The sequence below is a fragment of the Cardiocondyla obscurior genome, linkage group LG12 (genome assembly GCF_019399895.1).
Source record: "Cardiocondyla obscurior isolate alpha-2009 linkage group LG12, Cobs3.1, whole genome shotgun sequence".
NCBI lineage: Eukaryota > Metazoa > Arthropoda > Insecta > Hymenoptera > Formicidae > Cardiocondyla > Cardiocondyla obscurior.
In genome coordinates, this window is record NC_091875.1 from 4,916,662 (window position 1) to 4,937,609 (window position 20,948).

The 20,948-nt window shown below is 38.0% G+C and overlaps 1 protein-coding gene across 5 annotated transcripts; it reads left to right on the forward strand.

Moving 5' to 3' along the window:
* The first annotated feature begins 619 nt into the window (after nt 1–619).
* Krz (beta-arrestin protein kurtz) lies at nt 620–19,782 on the forward strand. 5 transcript variants are annotated; one of them, XM_070664852.1, is made up of 8 exons: nt 620–872; nt 9,569–9,782; nt 9,940–10,315; nt 10,525–10,818; nt 13,036–13,179; nt 15,009–15,095; nt 15,341–15,487; nt 15,675–19,782. In XM_070664852.1, exons 2-8 carry the CDS (start codon nt 9,650–9,652, stop codon nt 15,748–15,750), a joined length of 1,257 nt encoding a protein of 418 aa, XP_070520953.1. In that variant the 5' UTR covers nt 620–872; nt 9,569–9,649; the 3' UTR covers nt 15,751–19,782. The 5 variants fall into 5 exon arrangements, with proteins under 5 accessions (XP_070520953.1, XP_070520954.1, XP_070520952.1 ...); XM_070664853.1 differs by lacking the exon at nt 620–872 and adding an exon at nt 1,055–1,295; XM_070664851.1 differs by lacking the exons at nt 620–872; nt 13,036–13,179 and adding exons at nt 8,983–9,400; nt 11,422–11,559.
* Nucleotides 19,783–20,948: the final 1,166 nt, after the last annotated feature.

Genomic DNA, 20,948 nt, shown 5'->3' on the forward strand with positions numbered 1-20,948 from the left:
AAAAAAAATTATTTACTCTAATAGTTCAATAATTAGTGTAAAAAAAAATTAGCAGAACAATTTAGTGGAGAGGCACAATACAAAGGCTATAATTAAAAATATTAAATATATTAATTTAAATCTATCACAGGCAAGATAATTAAATTTCTTTCACCTGCATTTTTCAAAATTATCCTCCAAATTTTTCTTCCAAGCGTATCTTTCCCTGTTTTTTTATTTACTTATTTATTTAAATTTTTTAATAGGAAATAAAAATAGAACAAACTATACCTGCCGCTAGAGACTTTTCTCTTTATCATTTTGTGCATCTGCAATCATTTATCTAAGATATAACTAAAAGCTAAGATAAAACCCAAAAGAATTGTGGCGATAAGCGTCTGATCTCGTTCCTAATTACTTTTACCCTCGCTTTTTACATCTACTCGCGGATTCTTTCGTTTCTTTTCTCAATTCGAAACCCCGTGCAAGTTGGAGTCTACGAAGCAGACCGGTCTAAGCCTGTTGGAAGGAAATAGGGACTTTCCTCTGAGCCGGAGCGGACTTCGCACTGGTTCCCTCGGGCGGTGCGACGTGCTCGCAGCTCCGGTTTAGTAATCACGGTGGGTCGCGATGCGCGTTTGCGGCCGATGAGCAGTCGGGCGGGCCAGCAGTCGTCCTCTTTGTGCGCGAGGCTATCGGCGATCAGGACCGAACACGCGACGGTGGTGACCACCGTCGTGCCGCACAGTGCCGGGGGTGAGTCGCCGGGGTGGTCGCGTGGGAGCGTCGCGCCGTCGCGACGCGTCGCGCCGCGGCGACAGTGACAGCTCCGGTGGAGCACCTGAAGAGAGGGTGTGGGCTCGCGACGCGGAGCATCACGCCGAGACCTTAAGGTAAGGTCGACTAGGACGGACGCGCGGGTCCCCGGTGACCGGAACACCTCTTCCTCCCGTCCCTCTTCCCCGGGGCGCTCGCCGCCTCCCTCCTCGTGCCCCAGTGGCCGTTGTTATTCATTGTCTCGCGATCGCGTGCAATTTTCTGGCCCTCGCGGAATACGCGAGCGGCTCGTTTTCGGCCGTGACCAGCGGCGACCCGCGGTAGCCTCGGGTCCGTTCCGAGGCTGAAGCACGACGGTCGGGACACTCGTCGAGGAAGGAAACACGGCTCCCGAACTTCGTTCTCGTACGTCGGAAAGGTAACCGGAGTCGGCTCGTCCTCGGCTCCTCTTGCGAGTCACCTCAACGGAACGCCAGCCAGGCGGAATTCCGGGCATTCCAGGCGCTCCGAAAAACCGAAGTCACTTGCGCATTGAGCGTGTACGTAGTCGCCCGTAAACAGAATTTCTTAACCCTGGGACCGCGATCTTTTTGATCGCTGTCTATTCGCTACCGTACGTATCGGAAAAAGAATACGGATTTAAGTGGGAAAGTGCCGAATGGTCTGATTTCACTTTCGTAAGCCTAAAAATGTCTCGGACTAGTTCTTAAAAAGCCACCGTCGAAAGTGAGAACGATCCGATCCTTCTTGCAAGAAATCTTTTTTACCAGTTTGCAACTTTGCAAAGTGTAAAATATTTTCTAAGATTCGATACACGTAAGATTAAAATTTAAAATCCAAGTAGACTAATTAATTTTCATTTATATACTACGTTTTGTTTCTTTCTTTCTTTTTTCTTCTTCTTTTTTTTTTTTTTTAAGTGACTTTGAAAACAACCTGTTTGAATGAATCTTCATCATAAAAACTATATTAAAACGCGCTTGAGAAATTCCTTTTTGTGACGACGATCTGAGCATTGTATTTAATTAATGCGAACATATTAAAAAGCAATAAGGCCCCCGTGAATTTATCCAAAACTACTTAGAACTTTTTAAATACGTGAGTAATGAGATCTCGTCGATAAATAAAAAGTGCGCGGCCGCGAAGGAATTCACTGAAAAGCCGAAGCCGCCGCGAGTTTTACAACGCACTTTACTTGTTTGCCGATTTAAAAACGCACGAGGCAAAGGCGCAATTGTGCGGGGAAATGTCAGGAAAGTAATTCCGTCTGTCATCACGGCGGATCCCGAAGATTGCTTACATCATTAATTATTGTGATCCATCCGCCGAAGACCTCGCCTGCTTTCCACTTCTACTTTTGCGTTTAATTACGTAACATTAATTATCCTACCGCCGCACACTTACATTCTATTTATATAATGGCCCGCATTAAATAATAATTAATTAAAATACACCGTCGGCTTTTAATTGCAAGAAATTTTGTAGCGCGATTTCACGTTATTTCTCACAAACCTTTGCACTTGCCCGATTTTCGCCTCTCTCGGTTTAATTATTTTATTTCCACTTTTCGCGGTACTGTTCGCTATTCATTCCGCCTTATTCATTAGCGATATCGACTTGTTTGCCGGCCTCTCAGAGGATTTTGAACGACGCTCCTTTATTACAGCATCATAAATTACGATACTACGCTGACGTAACGCTAATTCGACGTTATCGCTATCATTACGAATTTTATTATCACCGCGTGCCATCGTAATTCCCTCCAAAACATTGTAAACGCATTTACATCTGCGCTTTTCGGCCGAAAATGCTCCGTTTACGTAACAGCCGTCGACGCGAGTAACGCGATCGCGATTATCGGTGCGAGTAAATTTTCTTTTCCTCCGAAGGGGGGAACGATAACGAAGGGGGGACGAGAGGGTGAGGCGGGAGGGAAACCGACGGCGGCGGATGTACGTTTACCCCGTTATCGGGCGGAGACATCATCGATGTTGCATCCACAATTGTGTGGTTTCTGACCCGATATATCGAAAATCGAACGCCGACGGGGTTCGGCCCCGTCTATCGCGCCAATCAATATTCCCGCTTTTCACCGTCGCTTTTCCACGCGACGTTAATTGCACGTCGATGGAAGACGCGGCCGCCGACGCACGGCCGCCCGGAATCGGCGATAACCACGCGACTCCGTTCGCCGCCGCCGTCGTCGGACGACCGTAAAAAGATCCGGGCTGACATTGACAAATACCAGCGCGATAAGCTCTCGTTCCTCTCTCTTTCGGGGAAACGCGAAAGAGGGAAGAAGTAAAAAAAAAAGAAAAAAAAAAAGGGGAAAAGACACGATAAATGCACTTCGGAGAATGGTAACATCTAGCTTTTCATTTTCTCCCGCGATGTTTTTCCCCTCTGGTCTTTAATTTCCTTTTATTTCGATAGGAAGGTAAATAGCTTGCTGGATAAATGACTGATGGAACGTCGAACGTCATTAATGCGTCGTTAAATTGAACACGCGTCGCTGAGTTAGATCCGAGAACTTTAGAGGCTACGTAAAAATTATTTTGCGAAGAAAAGAAAAAGAAAAAAAATGAGAGAGAAAGAAAAAAAAAGCAGTTATGAAGGTTACGTCGCGGATCGTTATCACGAGGCGATTATTACATAAACTATTACATAAAACTTTGGATGATTATGTTGCGATGAACGAAGTTGCGAAATTATGAAGAGGAACTTTGTCTCTTTCTAGTTAATTAAATCTATTTTTTTATATTTTTTTAAAATTTATATTAGTTATCGTTACGGCACAATTCATTATTTGTTTCTCTCTCTTTTTTTTTCTTTCTAGTTTGTACACCTTTCTAATTAATCGGACCTGCATTTCTGCATTTGTATACGCAATCGTCATACGTATCGCGTGCCTGCTTCTTCCAGGCACCTTATTGTCAATCAAAAGAGAGAGGATGCGACGATCGGCCGCATATTTGCGGCGGTGACGAACGCATCTTGCGCACAGGGACCAAATATAAATATGAATTCGCGGCTTTTTATTTCGCCGCTCATTATCGCGAGTTGCACCGCCTTGGCGCGGCCTTGGCGCTATCGATGATCGATTGCCAAAGATACAAGGATTAAATGAGGCATTTAATGCGATTTCCACATACGTAAACAAGGCGCGCGTCCGCCTAACCACCTATCGATTTTATTCCGCTCAATAAATGCGTTTATTATACGCCATGAATGAGAGATGCAACAGTTTGTCGTTCCATAAATTAGTCACTTGTATCCGTCGTTTCTTCGCGTAATTTGAATTCAATCGCGCGATTGCATTTCCAAGCGCGCATTTATTAAAAATACCGCGGATACGCCGGACTATTTATATCTTGCTTGCCGTAAAAATATTTAAAAAAATTAAAAGGTGTCGGCGAAAGTAGCGCCGGTTTGCATTTAAAATAGCGAATCGATAGTGAATTGTTTATTTAATTTACGGAAATTATTTCTAAAATTAATATCCACGTATGTGTGCCAGTTACAGTATACGTGTACATTTTTAAAGTCGCAGATAACTATTTTGTTAAAATATCTCTCACGCGTGCATCTAATAAATAATAAATTAATAATTTCGCAGTCTTACCGTTACATTTATTCATTAACATATTCCGCGAGATACAATTTACCTTCGTCGCGGATTTTTCTTTTTTTCTTTTCTTTTTTCTTTTTTTCTATCGTTAAAAATTCTAACTGAAGGCTACAGAAGGGGAAGGGGAGCGGTCGAAGTTCATGCGGTGACTCTCTTGGATCGATATTCGTATTCTACGAAGTCGCGAGAGCTTTAACTTAATCTGGGATAGTTTAATCACGCGGAATTATGCGCTAACTTTGTTAACTCGTGCCTGTCGATGTGGTTGGCCTTTTAAGGCAACAGTAAAAAAAAAAAATTTTGCGCCACCAGGCGCGCGTCGAATCACCCTTGAAACTTGAGATGTCCCTTTGGCGTCAAAATTTCCGCTTGATCGTTTAATCATTTTGCAAAATGTCGATTTTATTTTTTTTTTAAATGTATTTATTAACAATTTTAAGGAAAACCCCGAGAATACACACACACACACCTCGGCGAGCTCTTGGATGTCTATCGAATATTGTGTTTAATTGCCGAGTTTTATTTAAATATACGTTGAACGGTCGGGAAAAAGAGTTCAACAAATATTATAAAAAGTTAACGCGATCAATAAACGCTGTTCTAAACACAACTTACTGCCGAGGACTGTTATTGCAAAATGATTACGAGTAACAGTACCGCCATCCTTACCTGCCAGCCTTGACACGACATTTGATAGTTACCAATTACACATTTATGCACATGGCCAGACATAAGCAGCGATTGAATTCGCTCTCGCCATTTACGAATTCGTAACACGATCGGCGATCCGTAGGTCCGATAAACTATCTTTATTTATAAATACATTTTCTAGAATTCTCTCCCTCCTCCCCTTCTCCCTTTCTTGATATTTTATTGCGCTGTATCGCCGAGGTAACAAATTGCAAAATAACAAGATATGCGTATTCCGCCACGATGTAGCTTTATCATTTATCGTGTGCCATCCCATCGAAAGCTCGCACGACGCAGAAGCTTGCAACATGGCCCGCACGCAATATGCCCGATAATAGCTAATAAATTGTGCAATATAGCGGCTCGTTTATCAGCCCTCACGTGTGCTAAAATTTCCTGCAGAATTTCCCGTCGGCTACAGAATTTCCCATACCGGCCCCGGAGAAACCCGGGAAGAAATATCGATCAAAACAGTACGTTAATATTAAGTTAGTTATGGAAAATATTTTCTTCATCAGCCCTTCAAACTTTTTCCCTTTAAATTCCCTCAAATTCGAAATAGTGAGAAAATTAAGCAAGAGAAAAAAAATTAAATCTCGCGAAAAGATTATTGTTTCGTAAACATTTTCGTCGCCGTGATAACAGCTGTGCTTGAAACGTCAAAAGAAAAATACGCGACTTGGAAATTTCACATGCATTTGAATTAAAATTAAAATCGAATCGCGAAGCAGAAGATAAACAATTGGATCGCAATTAAATTCTAAATAAATTGAATTTATTCGTCGCCTGATAAACAATATTCATATTGTATATCGTGAATATTGCGTACTCTACATATTTTTCTGTCCACTTCTCCCGTTGATTTCTGCCTTGCGTAAATAAGTTATTTCCGGAGGGATCAATCTGCCGAGCATTTTAAAATGCGAAAAGCGAGTTCGGCTGCCTGACATTTACAAGCCACGCGTAAGATGCCCGAAAATCAGAAGGCAATTTCTCTCTTAACTAATTTTAGCGAAGTTGAGACTGATTTTATCTCCGCGAACGGTCAATTAAATTCCCACTCTTCTTCTCAATGTTTAAGTAGCTCTTTGATTTTTTTAATTCTGAATATAATCTAGGATTAATAATCAAGCGTAAATAAATAAATGTAAAAAAAAGACAAAAAAAAATAGCGACTGATTAAACTTTCTTTAAGGACATCGATATATGTATAAATTAAATTAAATATTGACTACATCAGAATTAAAAGACTTCAAATATCGCCCGGCATAGCTCGGTGATTAAATCGGTCCGTCCCAAATAGTCGGAAGGTTTCAAGGACCTCGGGCCGAGGCAATATTTTTCGCGATAAATTCCTCACAGCTCGCGCATTTCTTACAAATGCCTATCGTCTTTATTCGATTATCGATTCGATCGTATACATATACTCTTCCGTGCGGTAGTACCTCGGCAAACTGCATTCCGAAGGCCCGCGGGCTCAATTACTCGACTCTCCGTTTTGCCAAATTGAAAAGAAGACAAGCGCGAAAAGTCCAGGCCGTAATTCACGACAAATCGCTTCCCTATTGTCAGTAAGAGGCCCTATTGCTGCCCGAGTATCTCAGGCGCGTCCTGAATAATGGAAAACGACGCGACGATAGGTTCTAAATAATCTAGCTTCCAGTTCGGATTTAGAAAAGCTACGCGTCGAATCGCCGAGCACCCTGTGTATACAGAATAAATGACGTCAACGGCGATTGAGTAGTGTGATTCCCGGTAGTTTCGTGCCGGTTATAGAATCACTGTAACAGGTATAAGTGCGCTAAACTGCGGACGACTTAAAATGCGACGCCATCACCTCGCATCGCCGGCCTCGTTCGCGCCGTGAAAAGCGCAATCGCGCCTCGAAATCGGGTAAAGGAAAAAGCCGGTTAAAACAATAACGCGGATTATCCGCGGACCGAAGGAATAATTGGATCGCATCCGGAAACTGGCCAACGCTCCTCGACACGAGAATCCCGCCGGGGAAAAGAAAAAAAAAAATAAGAAAAAGAGGACGAGGACCGTCGATTACGTTTGATGTGTAATGCGTCGCGCGATACACTCCTAATGAATAAATCCCAGGTTCGTTTGATCCTTCCGATCTACTTCTTCTCGAGGCGGAATCGCACACAAAGAAAATTGAGCGCGATTAAAATAGACGGAATTAAAATAACTTTGTCCGTTAAATTTGATTTATTTTCCAATCACTTAGTAAAATAAATTGAAACGTTCGGATAAATATTTGTGTATTACACAAATACGTGTGTATTTGCGTAAACATTAACAAATCATTTTAATTAATAAATCTTATATTTCGCCATCTCGCAATGTTGTGGAATAAACAGTAGTTTTGCTGAAATAAACGAAATCCGCCGATTGGTTTGCGTTTCTGGGCGTAATTGGCGGTTCTTTTTTCTTTTTTTTTTTTTTTTTTTTTCGCGACGACTTGATTTATGGGGAATCGCGATAACGACCACGAGGATGCCTGCTCAGGCATTTATACCGCGTCAGATAACACGCGAGTGACGTCAAATGAATCGTAAGACTAGCTTCCGTCCGTTGACCCAGCATGCAAAATTTGTCGCGAACCTTTTGAAGAATTATTTAACTGGGAACTTACAAATAATTAACGAATGAAGATTCTAATAAAAGGACATCCAGCCTGGCATTGCGTAGGCGAACGAAAGGACAGGCGAGTCCTTTCCGCGTTAAATATATTTACAGTGCTAAATAATTCCAAATATTTATTTGATAAAAATTTAGCATAGTTTTAATTAATATTTCGTATTTTCGTGTAAAACAACCGATGCTAATAAAATTCGCTTTAGGCCTCTAATCTTTATTTTATCTGCGCGATACGCAGCTGGCTGATTACGGCACGCGGATTAATAAAGAAACATATATTTCGGTGCTCTGTGATAACATTTGGCATAGTGACGTCAAATGCGAACGCAAGTTCCCTATTTCTCTCCGCTGACCCGTTTCATCGACGTAAGATATGCAGCGGGATTTTATATTCTCGCTTTATATATGGTGTACTTAATATATGTTGGGGAAAAGAAAAAATGTTTGCCTGAGAAATACATGAGTAAATGCTCGGCGAAGTATTTTCAAAAAGTAGTGATGGAAGTTAGTTAATATTTTAAATTAATGTAGAAGGGAATTAAATTAATTAAAATGTACCACAGGCATATACCTCTAATAAATGACGGATTTAATAACGAATATTTTCAGGCGTCCGGCAAAATGGAATAGAAGTAAATTTCTTTCAGGAAATTCACCTTTCTCCGCTTTAATGATTTTAGCATCGATTTTCCTTCAAAGAAAATTTGATTAGTAATTTAATGGGAAAACTGTTGAAACATGACGAGTTTTGTGTGTGTGTGAGAAAGAAAGAGAGAAAGAGAGAGAGAGAGAGAGTTAGTAATAAAAGCATACTTTCTGATTAGCTGAGAGTAAACTTTATTCAAAACCGAATTTCGTTGAATACTTTAATATTCTCGACAGCTAAAAAAATGGACGTTTGTTCGCACACTTAATAACGTAAAATCCAATTGAAATTTTCGACATTTTACAGAAACTATTTCTGGAATATTTACCCTTCTCTCTTTCCCTCGCAATTTTTTTTTTAATTTTTTTTATTTGAACAGTGCTCGGTATAAATCCATCTCGCGTTACATTGAATCGCTCGTGTATCTGAAACCGATAGTAGCACGCAGTGTGTAAATCCCGCGAGTACAAATTATTGTACGAGCATTATCGTATTAAGTATTATACGAGCGCCGATTGAAATTGACATCTATTTGCCGCGAGCGATTCAGTGCATGCTCGGCATTGCCCCGAAGAGGTCCGTCGTCTTTCGCCGCGATTGCATCTCGACGTAATTTTAATTTTTCGCTCACCGCGGCTCACCTGAAGCCGGGAAAATAAAAAGAAATTGCAAATTTGTGCATATAAAAGTTGTGATTCTGTGAAACGCAACCGAAGATACACATGTGTCGATTTATCGGAAAAAAACCACTGTTGCAGTTTTACAGAATCCAGTTTAGTGCGCAATAAATGTGAAATTTGAAATAAAAACGACGAGGAATATTTTTTTAATTCTGTGCTAGAACAAAAAATAATATAACGCGGTTAAATAAATAATATTACAAGTTATTTACATTATCAAGACATAATTCGGTGATAAAAAGTTAAATTTTGAACGTAACCATTTTTTTAAATGTCCAACGACACTTTTATAATTATTCTAATTAAACTGAAGTACACTAATTAATGAAAGAATTAGGGAAGAATATGATAGAGGTGAATTTAAAATTAATAACCCTCCCAAAAAAAAATCTACTAAAAAGAAAACTATTTTACAATATTTTAATTATACGATATTGAAGTGCATATTTATGATTATTAATATACATATTGTTTCCTCGTCGAGGAAACTCTTTAACAAATAAACTTTTCTTTTTTCCACAGTGGGAGAGCTCGGAATCTGACTTCTCGGACACTGAAGACTCAAATGAATTAGGGGCCAGCGTGGGCCCCGAGATCACCACGATGGACACTATCGACAGTGTTAACAAACGTCAAGCCACTCGAGTTTTCAAAAAGTCCAGTCTCAATGGCAAGATCACAGTTTACCTTGGCAAGAGAGATTTCGTCGATCACATCACGCATGTTGATCCTATTGGCAAGTGTCTATCATAACTCACCCACGCGCTTTCATACGAGAATAACCATTTCTTAATATATAAATAGATATATCATTTATATTTTCAATATACTTTTGAATAAGCGTTTCGGAAGGAATTTCACGTCAATAAAAAAATATACGTCGATAATTTTAGACGGGGTTGTCCTGATCGATCCCGACTACGTGAAGGACCGAAAAGTGTTCGGTCACGTTCTCGCGGCGTTCAAGTACGGCAGGGAAGACCTGGACGTTCTCGGGCTGACCTTTCGCAAGGACCTCTACCTGGCGGCGGAGCAGATCTACCCGGTTGTCCAAGGCTCCCAGCCGCCCAGGGAACTGACCCGATTGCAAGAGAGGCTGATCAAAAAGTTGGGCAGCAACGCGTACCCCTTTTACTTTGAGTTACCACCACACTGCCCCGCCTCGGTCACCCTGCAACCGGCGCCATATGACACCGGCAAACCCTGCGGTGTCGACTACGAACTGAAAGCGTTTGTAGGCGAAGCGCAAGATGACAAGCCACACAAACGGTACGGACCTTAATTAAAGAACTCTGAAGCAAAGTTGTTTTTTTTTTATTTTTTTTTATTTAATTAATTTCTGTGAAAAACGTGCCTGTTTTTTTTTAAATATTTTATTTTATTTTATTTTGTATGTAGAAATATTTTGATGTATATTTGATTGTTAAGACAGTTTGATCTGTTTAATTATCGTAATTGAATGTTAATTCGATTTTTAGGAGCTGCGTGAGGCTGGCGATCAGGAAAATTATGTATGCGCCGTCGAAGCAAGGCGAGCAGCCCTCAGTCGAGGTCAGCAAAGAGTTCATGATGTCTCCGAACAAGCTGCATTTGGAAGCTTCCCTTGATAAGGAGCTCTACCACCACGGTGAAAACATAGCTGTGAACGTGCATATAGCGAATAATAGCAACCGGACTGTGAAAAAGATAAAAGTGTCGGTGAGACAGTTCGCGGACATCTGCCTGTTCTCCACGGCGCAATACAAGTGCACTGTCGCCGAGGCCGAGAGCGAGTGAGTATTTTCTAATTACCAGCCATTCGTTATCAAGAGATAAAAATACTGGGGGAAAAACGTGGTACAATGAACGACGATTATGTGATTCAAAAAGCCGTTTTAACGCTAAAGAAAAGGCATAAACTCTCCCACAAAGAAATATCTTCTAAAATGTCTTTATAACTTTTTATAATTTTCACTGAATTTTAAATGAAACTTTCGCTCAGTTAAGTTTCCCAAGGAAAAAAAAAAAGACGAAAACAATTTAACACGACGTGCACATTTCTTTTAGCTTGTTTATTATATTCTAAAAAAAAATACCCCGCTTTTTAGTTACGATTGCGTAAAAATAATCTCAGAGCGGAGTTAACAATTTTTTAATTTAGGAAGCTGTTCATTTAAAACTGTTTGCAATGGATATATGTACATAAATACATAAACGTAATAAGATTTCGAGACTCAGCGATTCTCTGACGGTTGGTGACCGGCCTGGACTGCGTCAAAGTTTTTTTTTTCTTTAGCGGTGTAGAACACAGGGGGGAAAAGGGGGAAAGGAGGGGGCGATAACTCGCGATAAGCAGAACTGTGACGAGCAGGAAAATAAAATTATTGCACTGGCAGTATAGGGGTAGCGCCAGGATTCACCCAGAGTAAGGTCTTTTTTCTAAGGCCGACGCTTGCCGAGAACAAAGACAAGCGGGGTCTTGCCTTAGACGGTCAGCTTAAACACGAGGACACCAATCTCGCGTCTAGTACAATGTGAGTGCGAGATCAAGAGCTCGCTATTTCCCTCATTACTCTCACCTTTTCTGCCGAGTACTAAAGAAAGGAAGGAAAAACAAAAAAAAAAAAAAAGAAGAAGAGATGATGGACGCTGGTAGCCAAATGGCCTCGCTGACCATAATCGCTACGGTGTCTTACGACGAGCTTTATAGCTCTGGATTTTATAGGAGTTCGCCGCGAAGACGAAGCGAAGTAACAAACTGTGCTATCAAATTATTTTTTTAGTACGGTTTTACAGCGTTATCTCGAAGAACAAACTTTATCGAATGCCCATCTCATTTTAACGATGTTCAAATTGGATCGAACTAATTTCGGTAATCTGATCTTAATTACATATAAAAAAAAAAAGTTTAGTCTTTCAACGTGTAAAATAATTAAAAAGTGAAATTAATATTGGTAGCAAATTGTGATTAAATTTGTTAAATAATACATAAATTAAATTTGATTAAATTTTCTACATGAAATATTAATTATTTCACATTTATGACTTTAATATACACAAATTGATAAGAAATTATTAAAAATCAAACGTTACCAGCCTCCTTATTCGTCCTTCTTTTTTATTAACGTAAAAAAAAAAAAAAAAAAGTGAAACGTGGAATGGCAGTATTTTCTTGGTGATTTTGTGCTGGGGATTTTTAACGCGATGGCCTGTAATCACGTATGGATCTCGATCGGTGGTGGTCTCATTATCTCTGCAAAAATTCCCTCTCTCCCTTCGCTCTCTTTATGTCTCACTTCTGAACACATTCTATCTTTCTTCTCTTTCTCTCTCCTTCCTACATTTCTAAATTAATTTTTTCCTCCCTCTTTTTAAAAATATACTTTACAAATCCCTAATTATTTCTGCATTAATATTATACAACTGTAAATGTCTCACATAAACCCTTCGTTAGGCACTCAAGTATTATACAATTATGTAATATTGTTTAGCCCTCGTCCTGTTCTCGTTTTTTCGCAATAGTAGTCTGTACCGCAACGTGAGGCACAAAGCTGACATATATCTTATTACAATCATATATTTTAATTTAATTAATTAATAAAAACTTCCTAGCGCGAAACTAAAAGTCTACGAGACTTCTCTCGGCTGTGAAGAAATATTGCAATAACGTAATAATTATCCACCGAATCAACGCAATGCGTAAAAAATGATAATCACGATGGATCAATATCTTGATTAACAAGATATCGATTCATACCTCGATTAAAAATTTTTACTTATCAAAAAGGGAGATATACATATTTATTTGGAAAGCGTGCGTATTTTAATAAATTTTTTTTTTTTTCTTATTTTTCTTTTTCTCCGTACGCACAAGCTGGTGTTAAATGTTACGAATGTTAAAAATAGTTAGCAAAATTCACGACGTTTCGCAAATTGAAATGCGATGCGAAATCTCAGTTCGCACGTAGTGGCACGTTGACACTCATGCTGGTTGTGTGTTCAAATGTCAGGGAGGGCTGCCCGGTGGGCCCGGGTTTCACGCTGAGCAAGGTGTTCACCTTGACACCCCTTCTGGCCAACAACAAAGATAAATGGGGGCTCGCCCTCGACGGCCAACTCAAACACGAGGACACCAATTTGGCGTCCAGCACCCTGTAAGGACGCCTGAAATTAAACCTGCGAGACACACGCCAACACACGTCTAGATATTCATACGCTGCGCCGCGTTTCAGTCGCGCATTTAGCGCCGCCGGGGATAACGTATCCGAAAATTATCCCTCACAAATTGCGAAAGTTTGACTCTGAAGCCTGACAGTGTTTCCTAAACTTTCGACAGGTTGACAGATGCGTAGCGGTTGCACGGCGAAAAGCTACGAATCTTGAATATTTAATCACGCGTGGAATATTTTTAAATAAAAAAAAGAAAAAGGAAAGAAAATTAACAAAGATGTAGAACTAGATTTTTATATAAAAAAAAGAAAACGTTCTTTTTATTACGAAAACTTTAACTGTAAACGAATTTTGATACGTCAAGATGTAGATTTAATAAATAGACAAAAGATTTCTATAAAAAATTCAAACAGACCGTGTAATATTAGAATTTCTTTTTTATTCAATTTTAGAATTTATTGTTTTAAAATCTTTTTTTTTTCTTTAAATGCTTTAATTAATTACGATTTTGGCTAAATATGACCGGACATTATTTGAGCTGTTTAAGAAACACTGATAATTCAACATGGGTTGGGAATTTTGCCAAACGAGCGCTAAATGCGAGAATGCGGACAGCGTTTGTTACACACAACGTGTTATTCACGCACGCAACGCGCCGCCGATTACGCCTTTGGGAATTTCTCATTTTCGTGCGCAACGCTTTCCACACAGCGGCCGGAAAATACATGTTGGCTGCCTGCAGCGAAGCTTTTCTCAACGATCGATTGATCGAGATGGCGAGCGACTGGCTCAATCATTGTCGAACGACGTGTAATTCTGTTTTTGCGAAATTCGCACTCAAACTCCCCCTGGTAAACCGTTCCCTCCTTCGGCATCCTGAATTTCTCAGACTTCGATCCACTTCGTACAAAAAAAAGCTTTCGAGATCAACGGCGTCATATCTAAGGAATAAAAAAAAAAAAAAAAAATTCTACGAATAACATCGCTAATATCCACGAGTTCTAAAACGCTTTCAGTCCGATCCTTTTGGCATATTTTACATTAATAAAGTTTCAAGATTTAAATCTAATTAAATAACGACTTTGAACGTTAAGTTTAATCAACGTCACCGAGTTGTATTTTCGCAAGAAAACACGCGCACATTGGCAGATTTAACGCGTTACATTCCGTATGCGTCGCAGACAATTGTGTTCGGCGATTTGAACACGTATCCCGCCGCTTTCACGACGGAAGATACCTCCGTCTTCCGCCGTTATCTTCTTTTTACGGCGAGAACTTTAAATAAAAACTTTTTTTTTCTTTTTTTCCTCCCAATTTTATTGGAACATATATTCCGGAATGGTAACCGAAAGGATTAAGAAATCGCGATCCGGGAGATTTAGGATGCAAAAGTTCAACCCGAAAAATCCCTGTTTTCCCTTCCGCTCGTGCCTGTAAAAACATGGCATCGCCACCGCATAGAAATGCATGCAGTAAAGTTGCATGGAGAACCTAGAAATAGTTGAGTTTTGCTGCCAAGCCAAGTAGAATTTATGGGTAGCTCGACTAAAAGATATGTACGTGATTACCGCTTTGTATGAATGTTTTCATAAATAATAACTATTGCCGCCTGCTTTTTATTTATTTGCGACAAACAACGTTAATTGCAATTAATTCTTTTTTTTTTCTCTCTCTTTCTTTCTCTGTGTCGCTTTCCGTCGTGGTGCATGACGTCGTCGTTGCGTAATTAACTTTGCATGGGCTTTCGTGTAGCGTTAACCACCGCGTTATAATAATAATAATACATTGTATTAACGACATGGTATATTCGCAGTGTGGTTGATCCGTCGCAGCGTGAAAACCTCGGCATAATTGTCCAGTACAAAGTTAAAGTCAAACTCTGCCTCGGCGCCCTAGGAGGGTAAGTGTTGATTAACTATTTAACATGTCGGTTGCTGAAGAGCCCCGACCTAGATTTAATAACACTATATTAAAAAAAAATTTTTTTTTATAATCGAGGGGAAACTGCCAAGTAAATCCTTTCAGATCGAATTTTAATTTCGATTAATTCTAGGACTTTTTAGAATTTCTCCTTAGCTTCGTCGAGGATTTAATTTATAAATTTAACTGTTTTATTTGCTCACATCGTTGCGCTCTTGTTAACAGCGAATTAGTCGCGGAACTGCCCTTCATTCTGATGCACCCTAAACCGGAAGAAGAGGAACCAGTACCGTCCACAGCTCGACCAAGTCCTACGCACAAAACTGATAGCGGAGAAGTCCCTCTTGATACGAACCTCATTCAATTAGATACGTGAGTGACTCGATAGAACTGGATCACGAATATCAGATAAAAAAAAAAAAAAAAGAAATATTTATCGAGCCCAAGAATTAATAATGTCGATTGAATTTTATTAACGTTATCAACATTTTAATTCCGGCAAAGCAGTTTGTGAAATGCTACTTTTTAAGATTCTTTCTCAATCCTTGGATTTTTATAGGGAGGCGGACGGCGACGACGACATAATTTTCGAAGATTTCGCTCGTTTGAGGCTGAAAGGCGAGACAGAAGCTTGACCATGCTCCACCGACACCTTGACACGTATCGATCAAGTGACTTTGACGCCACCATGCCGCACGCAAGACGGAAGTTGCACAATTTCCCCAATGATGCCAATAGTAGCTATGTCGCAGCAGCAAATTTAAACAACATTAGCCGTCAACGGCGTTGCAATTTTGCTGCCGCGACATCGCCGCTACCCTCGAGCGCGAAGTGTCGTCAACGGTGCTCTACCGTTCCGGCACATTTTGAAATTTATTGAATGTTGAAGAGATAATAAGAGCAAACGCTATCGAAAGAAAGAAATTGTATAAGAGAGAAATTCTTCAAGCTACCCGCAGTTTTCGTGCAATTCCGCATGGAAAAAAAAAGAAAAAAAAAAAAGAAAAAAAAAGAAAAGGAAACGCACGAATTGGAAATGCTATATTGAGAAACTTCTACTTTAACAATCGTCATTTTTATCAATGATCGAAAGTAATGGATAAAACCGGAAGTCGAAGTTTCTCGTGGGCAAATTTTTAACAGTTTTCTGTTTTCAAGCTAGCCAAAATATTATTTATGGAACAATTATAACCAATGGAATTACTATTTGAGCCATTTTTTGTGGCGCACGTTTTTGATTTCGTTATGATAATTTTGATTCGCGAGGAAGGCGCGACGGATTTTGTAATTTGACGAATTTTTTACTAACACCGTCGCCATTTACACTCTAGATCTAAAGACTGATTTTAAGAAGAACATCTGAGAAGAATCTAGCCAATAATATGAAATTATCGTGAAATCATTAATAATAATATTAATAATAATAATCAGACAAAATTAAAAATATATTTTTTCAGAATTTGCCAATTAAAATTGACTGTCTAATGTTTGTTTCTTTTTTTTTTTTTTTTCTTTTAAATGTGCAAGTCACAAGTGAATTCAGAGAATATTAATTATTTTATAATTTAAATCATCCAGATAAAATAAGTTCGCAGTTAAATACTGGATCGATATACATACGAGAATGAGATTCTTTAGATTTATAAGCCGCAGTTCTTTAAACATGGCCAGTACACTTTCTTTAACTCACATCAGCGCACAGAACAAACTTTTGTGAATTATCTGTTTTATTTTAATAGCGCAAATTAATTACGTATACCGGTGCACATTGCAAAGTTCATTTACGCAGACAGAACGGTCATAAACGCTTTCTTACTCCTTCTATTAGTTTCGAAGGATTAACATTTAATTTTTATAATGAGTATGCATAAAGAGCAATTAATTGTAAAGCCACGTAGAATAAAGAAAGCCATTTTGTTTTTTATCGCGCCTCTTCGGGGTAGAGAAGTTTTACAATGTTTAATTTGGGACATCGAGAAAAATTAAGTACTTCATGAAGAGTTAAACTCTTCGCAAAAACCCATTTAGAACACTGTAATGCAATAATTTAATTGTACTCGACAAGGTACGTATAAATACGCAGAAGGAATGAGAAAATAGCATTTTAATATGCAGATGTCAATTTTTATAAATGTATTTATGAGTAATTTGTAGAGCTCGATGACTTGTGGCAAATCTAGGGAGATTTGCGATCTTTATATGTTTCACTTTTCTCTTTTCTAATTTTACAAATCAATTTAAACTAAGACGGCGAACTATTCAATCGTAAATATCGACTCCAACGTAAGTTTTCCAAAACTGTTCAAAACCCCGACTTTTTATTCCGCAGTTGAAATTAAAATCGCATAATCTCGACTGGTATTTAAATAAATAAAAGCAATTTAAAGATGATCGCCTAATTAAAAGTCCGACGAAGGTTTTTGCTGCAAGATTGAATTACGCACGACATAGTTTTCTTATAAGACATTTCGTTTTCTATCTACTTATCAAATTTAAACAACCAAAAATACAAAAAGAATTATATTTAACATGTAAATTTAAATCTCTCAGAATTTAAATAAAACATTTTGTACCGACTACTAATTTTTCATTATATAACAAAATATTAAAATAAAATAAAAAAATAAAGAAAAAAAAAAACGGTTTACGTTAGCAACGAAGATAAATTGACAGCAACATTAATTGAAGTGACGGAAGTTGCAAGATCACAAAAGTTTTAAACAGCATTGTACATGTATGCGTGTGTATGTGCGTGCGTTATGCGTGTGTACGTTGTGTATGCGTGTGTGACGGTCTGTGTATATCTACAAACATGTAGAAAGCAAAGAAGAAAAAAAAATAGTATTTTTTATCACTTTAGCAGTTACGAATTACATCTAGACGAAATAATCAAGTGGTCGACGCATTTTTCGCGCGTTTAATGTTAAACGACAAACGAAAGTGCGACCGTATTTCCTTATACCAAAGCCGATATCTCTGTTTCCTAAAAGAAAATGCTTCTCGATAAAAGTATTAATAAGCGAAAATAAAAAAAAAAAGTCTATTTAAACCTTCGATCTAAATTCAAAGAGATTTCCCAATTTAAATACACTCTTTGCAAATTTGTTACTATTCTACAAATTATCAAGTTCTTTTTTTTTTTTTTTCCAAATTACGTTAGCAATTTGTTTTGTACAACATTATAAAAAAAAAAATATATATATATATCTTCGATATATTTCATTTAGTTGACCTTTACCTGAATTTAATAATTATCTGTCCGGTTTGCTTTAGAAGGTCACTCGACCTTTTTAATTTATTTTCGTACAACAGGAACGTGCATGTTCAACGAACGTAGCTATTTAATTAAGGGTCAAACTTTTGCGATTGCGGCAAATGTTGAGTGTCGATAATTATCGTTTTAAACGATACGTACGAGTGTGCATATGTGCAGGCTTATATACTGAGAGTATATTTTATATTCGCCCATGGGCGCACGCATATTTTTTATATATGATCGCAAAGTGGTTAATCATTTTTATTGCGACTACTAGAGTCACAAGAAAAAAAAAAAGAAAAAGGAAAAAAAAAAATGAATTACACCGCGCAAAATCGAGAGATAAATGAAGTCAATAAAGGATGCCGTCTTTGTAATTCTAATATCAAGATTTTTCTTGCGGTACAAGAAAACTGTACAGAGTGTCACAGAAAAGCGCAAATCTCCTCAACTCAATAATGCAGGTTCTATATTTTATTATTTCCATGAAAGCGCAAGATTTAATTATTTGATTATTCAATTTGCACATGAGCTGCATATATGAATTTATAACAAACTACATTAATTATCTTAATTAATAAAATTTATACGGGAAAGAGGGAGAAACAGAATCTTTTATTTTTACGAAACTATGGTTTCGATGGTTTAACGCGATATTTTTTGAGACGCTCTGTTTAACGAATCACTGCGAAAGGAATAAGGTAAACGATTACGCTTCTTCGGTATAATGCATTTTGCATCCGGAAACTTATACTTCTCCCGTTTACCTCTCATTTAATTGAAAGTTGTATTTCCGTGCAAACCAGGAGGTCGTTGTGATTGAGCGTATAACGAACGCGAATGTGCCGTTGTCAAGAATGGTTGTATCATGAGACATAGGACGGTTAATTAATTAATTAATTATACTGAACATAAATGGCAAGTTGCAGACAAGTGTAATCGAGTTAATGTACAAGTTGCGGTTCGCGAAAATTGTTGCGCAATGTAAATGAAGGGAAAAAAAAGAAAAAAAAAAAGAAAGAGAGAAAAAGTCATTATTACTAACTTGTACATTCGTACTAGGATTGACTTATTTATTGAAACCGCGTATTGTTAGTTAATAAAGAAATTCGTGTGTCGTTCATGATCGTTCGTTGTTCACTCGTGGATAAGCCGTTTTGTATGTAAAAAAAAAAAGAAGAGAAATTACAAAGGAATTAATAAAAAAGAAAAGAAAGAGAGATAAAGATAGAAAGGAAAGAAAAATCCGTGAGAGTGCGAAAGTCCAAAAGTGTATGCGTGTAAAATAAATGGCATGAAATAAATATAAATATAATGTATAATGCATAATATATTGTATATGTAAAAATCGTGTATTCTCGTATTATAACTAGCTGTAATAATTTAATAAATCCTGTATATCGAAACTGTACACATCCTACAATTTTTCTTTCTTTTTTCGAAATTTATTATTTTCTTGCAAGTCTCGAATTATTCTTTAATTATTTTATTTCTTTTTCTTATCTATAATTAAAGAAAAAAATTTTTATATACTTTATTAATTTAATTTTTTTTTTTTTAAATTATTAGGTGCAATAATTCCAGTTAATTTAGTACCTACTTTTTTTCATTAAAATCTAATGTAAGCTATTGATTAATAAGGCAACGCAACGTCAAAGGAATATTTTTGCGAAACTTTTCAGATTTTTTCAGACAATTTTCCTGAATGTACGTGCGATACATATTGCGATACTGTTGCTCGAGCTTTCGAAAGTTCCTAACAAAAGTTCTTTAATTGGCGAAACAACGTGCAATTAACGAAGTAGCCTTACTTAATACGAAAGTTCTCCTTGACGAAATTAATTGCACGTCCGCCAGCAAAAAAAATAAAAAAAAGACATCCTTCTTTTTAAGGAACTAAAAAGATTCTTAGACTCTCGAGTTTAAAAAAGTCGGCGTGCTTCCTGCATATTTGCAAATGTAAACCAAATGCGACAGAATTGGCACATACAAATGTATGAATTATTTTAATTGTGGCGAAACAAAGCATTTAATTATTTTGTAAATCGTCTTTAAATGAAATATTATGGCAAACATTAATACGTTAAATTAAATCGAACCAATAATAGCGAAAATAAATTATTTAATTATTTATAAACCGTCCTTATAATGTACAGAATATCATGGTAAGGTATTAATACGTCGAATTAAATTAAATAATATCGCGATACAACAAATAATTTCGAAGCAATATGAACAACTACCACAATTTTAACTTCGAAACTAACTGGAACACGAAGAATGAAGATATTCGAATCTCCGCCGCGGTTTCCGAAGTAATTTGCTAACCGCGAAAAGGGGCCGGGGATCGGCGGGAGGGGGGGAGGGGGACCGAAGCACCGGGGGTGAATTCGCCATTTCATTCATGCAGAAACTTTATTCAGATTTAGTCATCCTCCGTTGCAAATTCTAGTCATAAATCGCGCGGTATGAGGCGGAAAAATAAAAGGAAGAGAAAAAGCGTGCGCGAGCGACACATCTACAACACGAGAAGGCCGGAAGAATTACGCGGTAGGAAGGAAGAAATCGGCTGCCGTA

Excerpts from the sequence above, each read along its gene's own strand:
- Krz (XM_070664849.1), top strand. The coding sequence starts at position 9,371 with ATGAAAGAATTAGGGAAGAATATGATAGAG. Across the intron at positions 9,401-9,568 it reads TAGGGAAGAATATGATAGAG|TGGGAGAGCTCGGAATCTGA; the intron begins GTGAATTTAAAA and ends TTTTTTCCACAG. Across the intron at positions 10,316-10,524 it reads GATGACAAGCCACACAAACG|GAGCTGCGTGAGGCTGGCGA; the intron begins GTACGGACCTTA and ends TTCGATTTTTAG.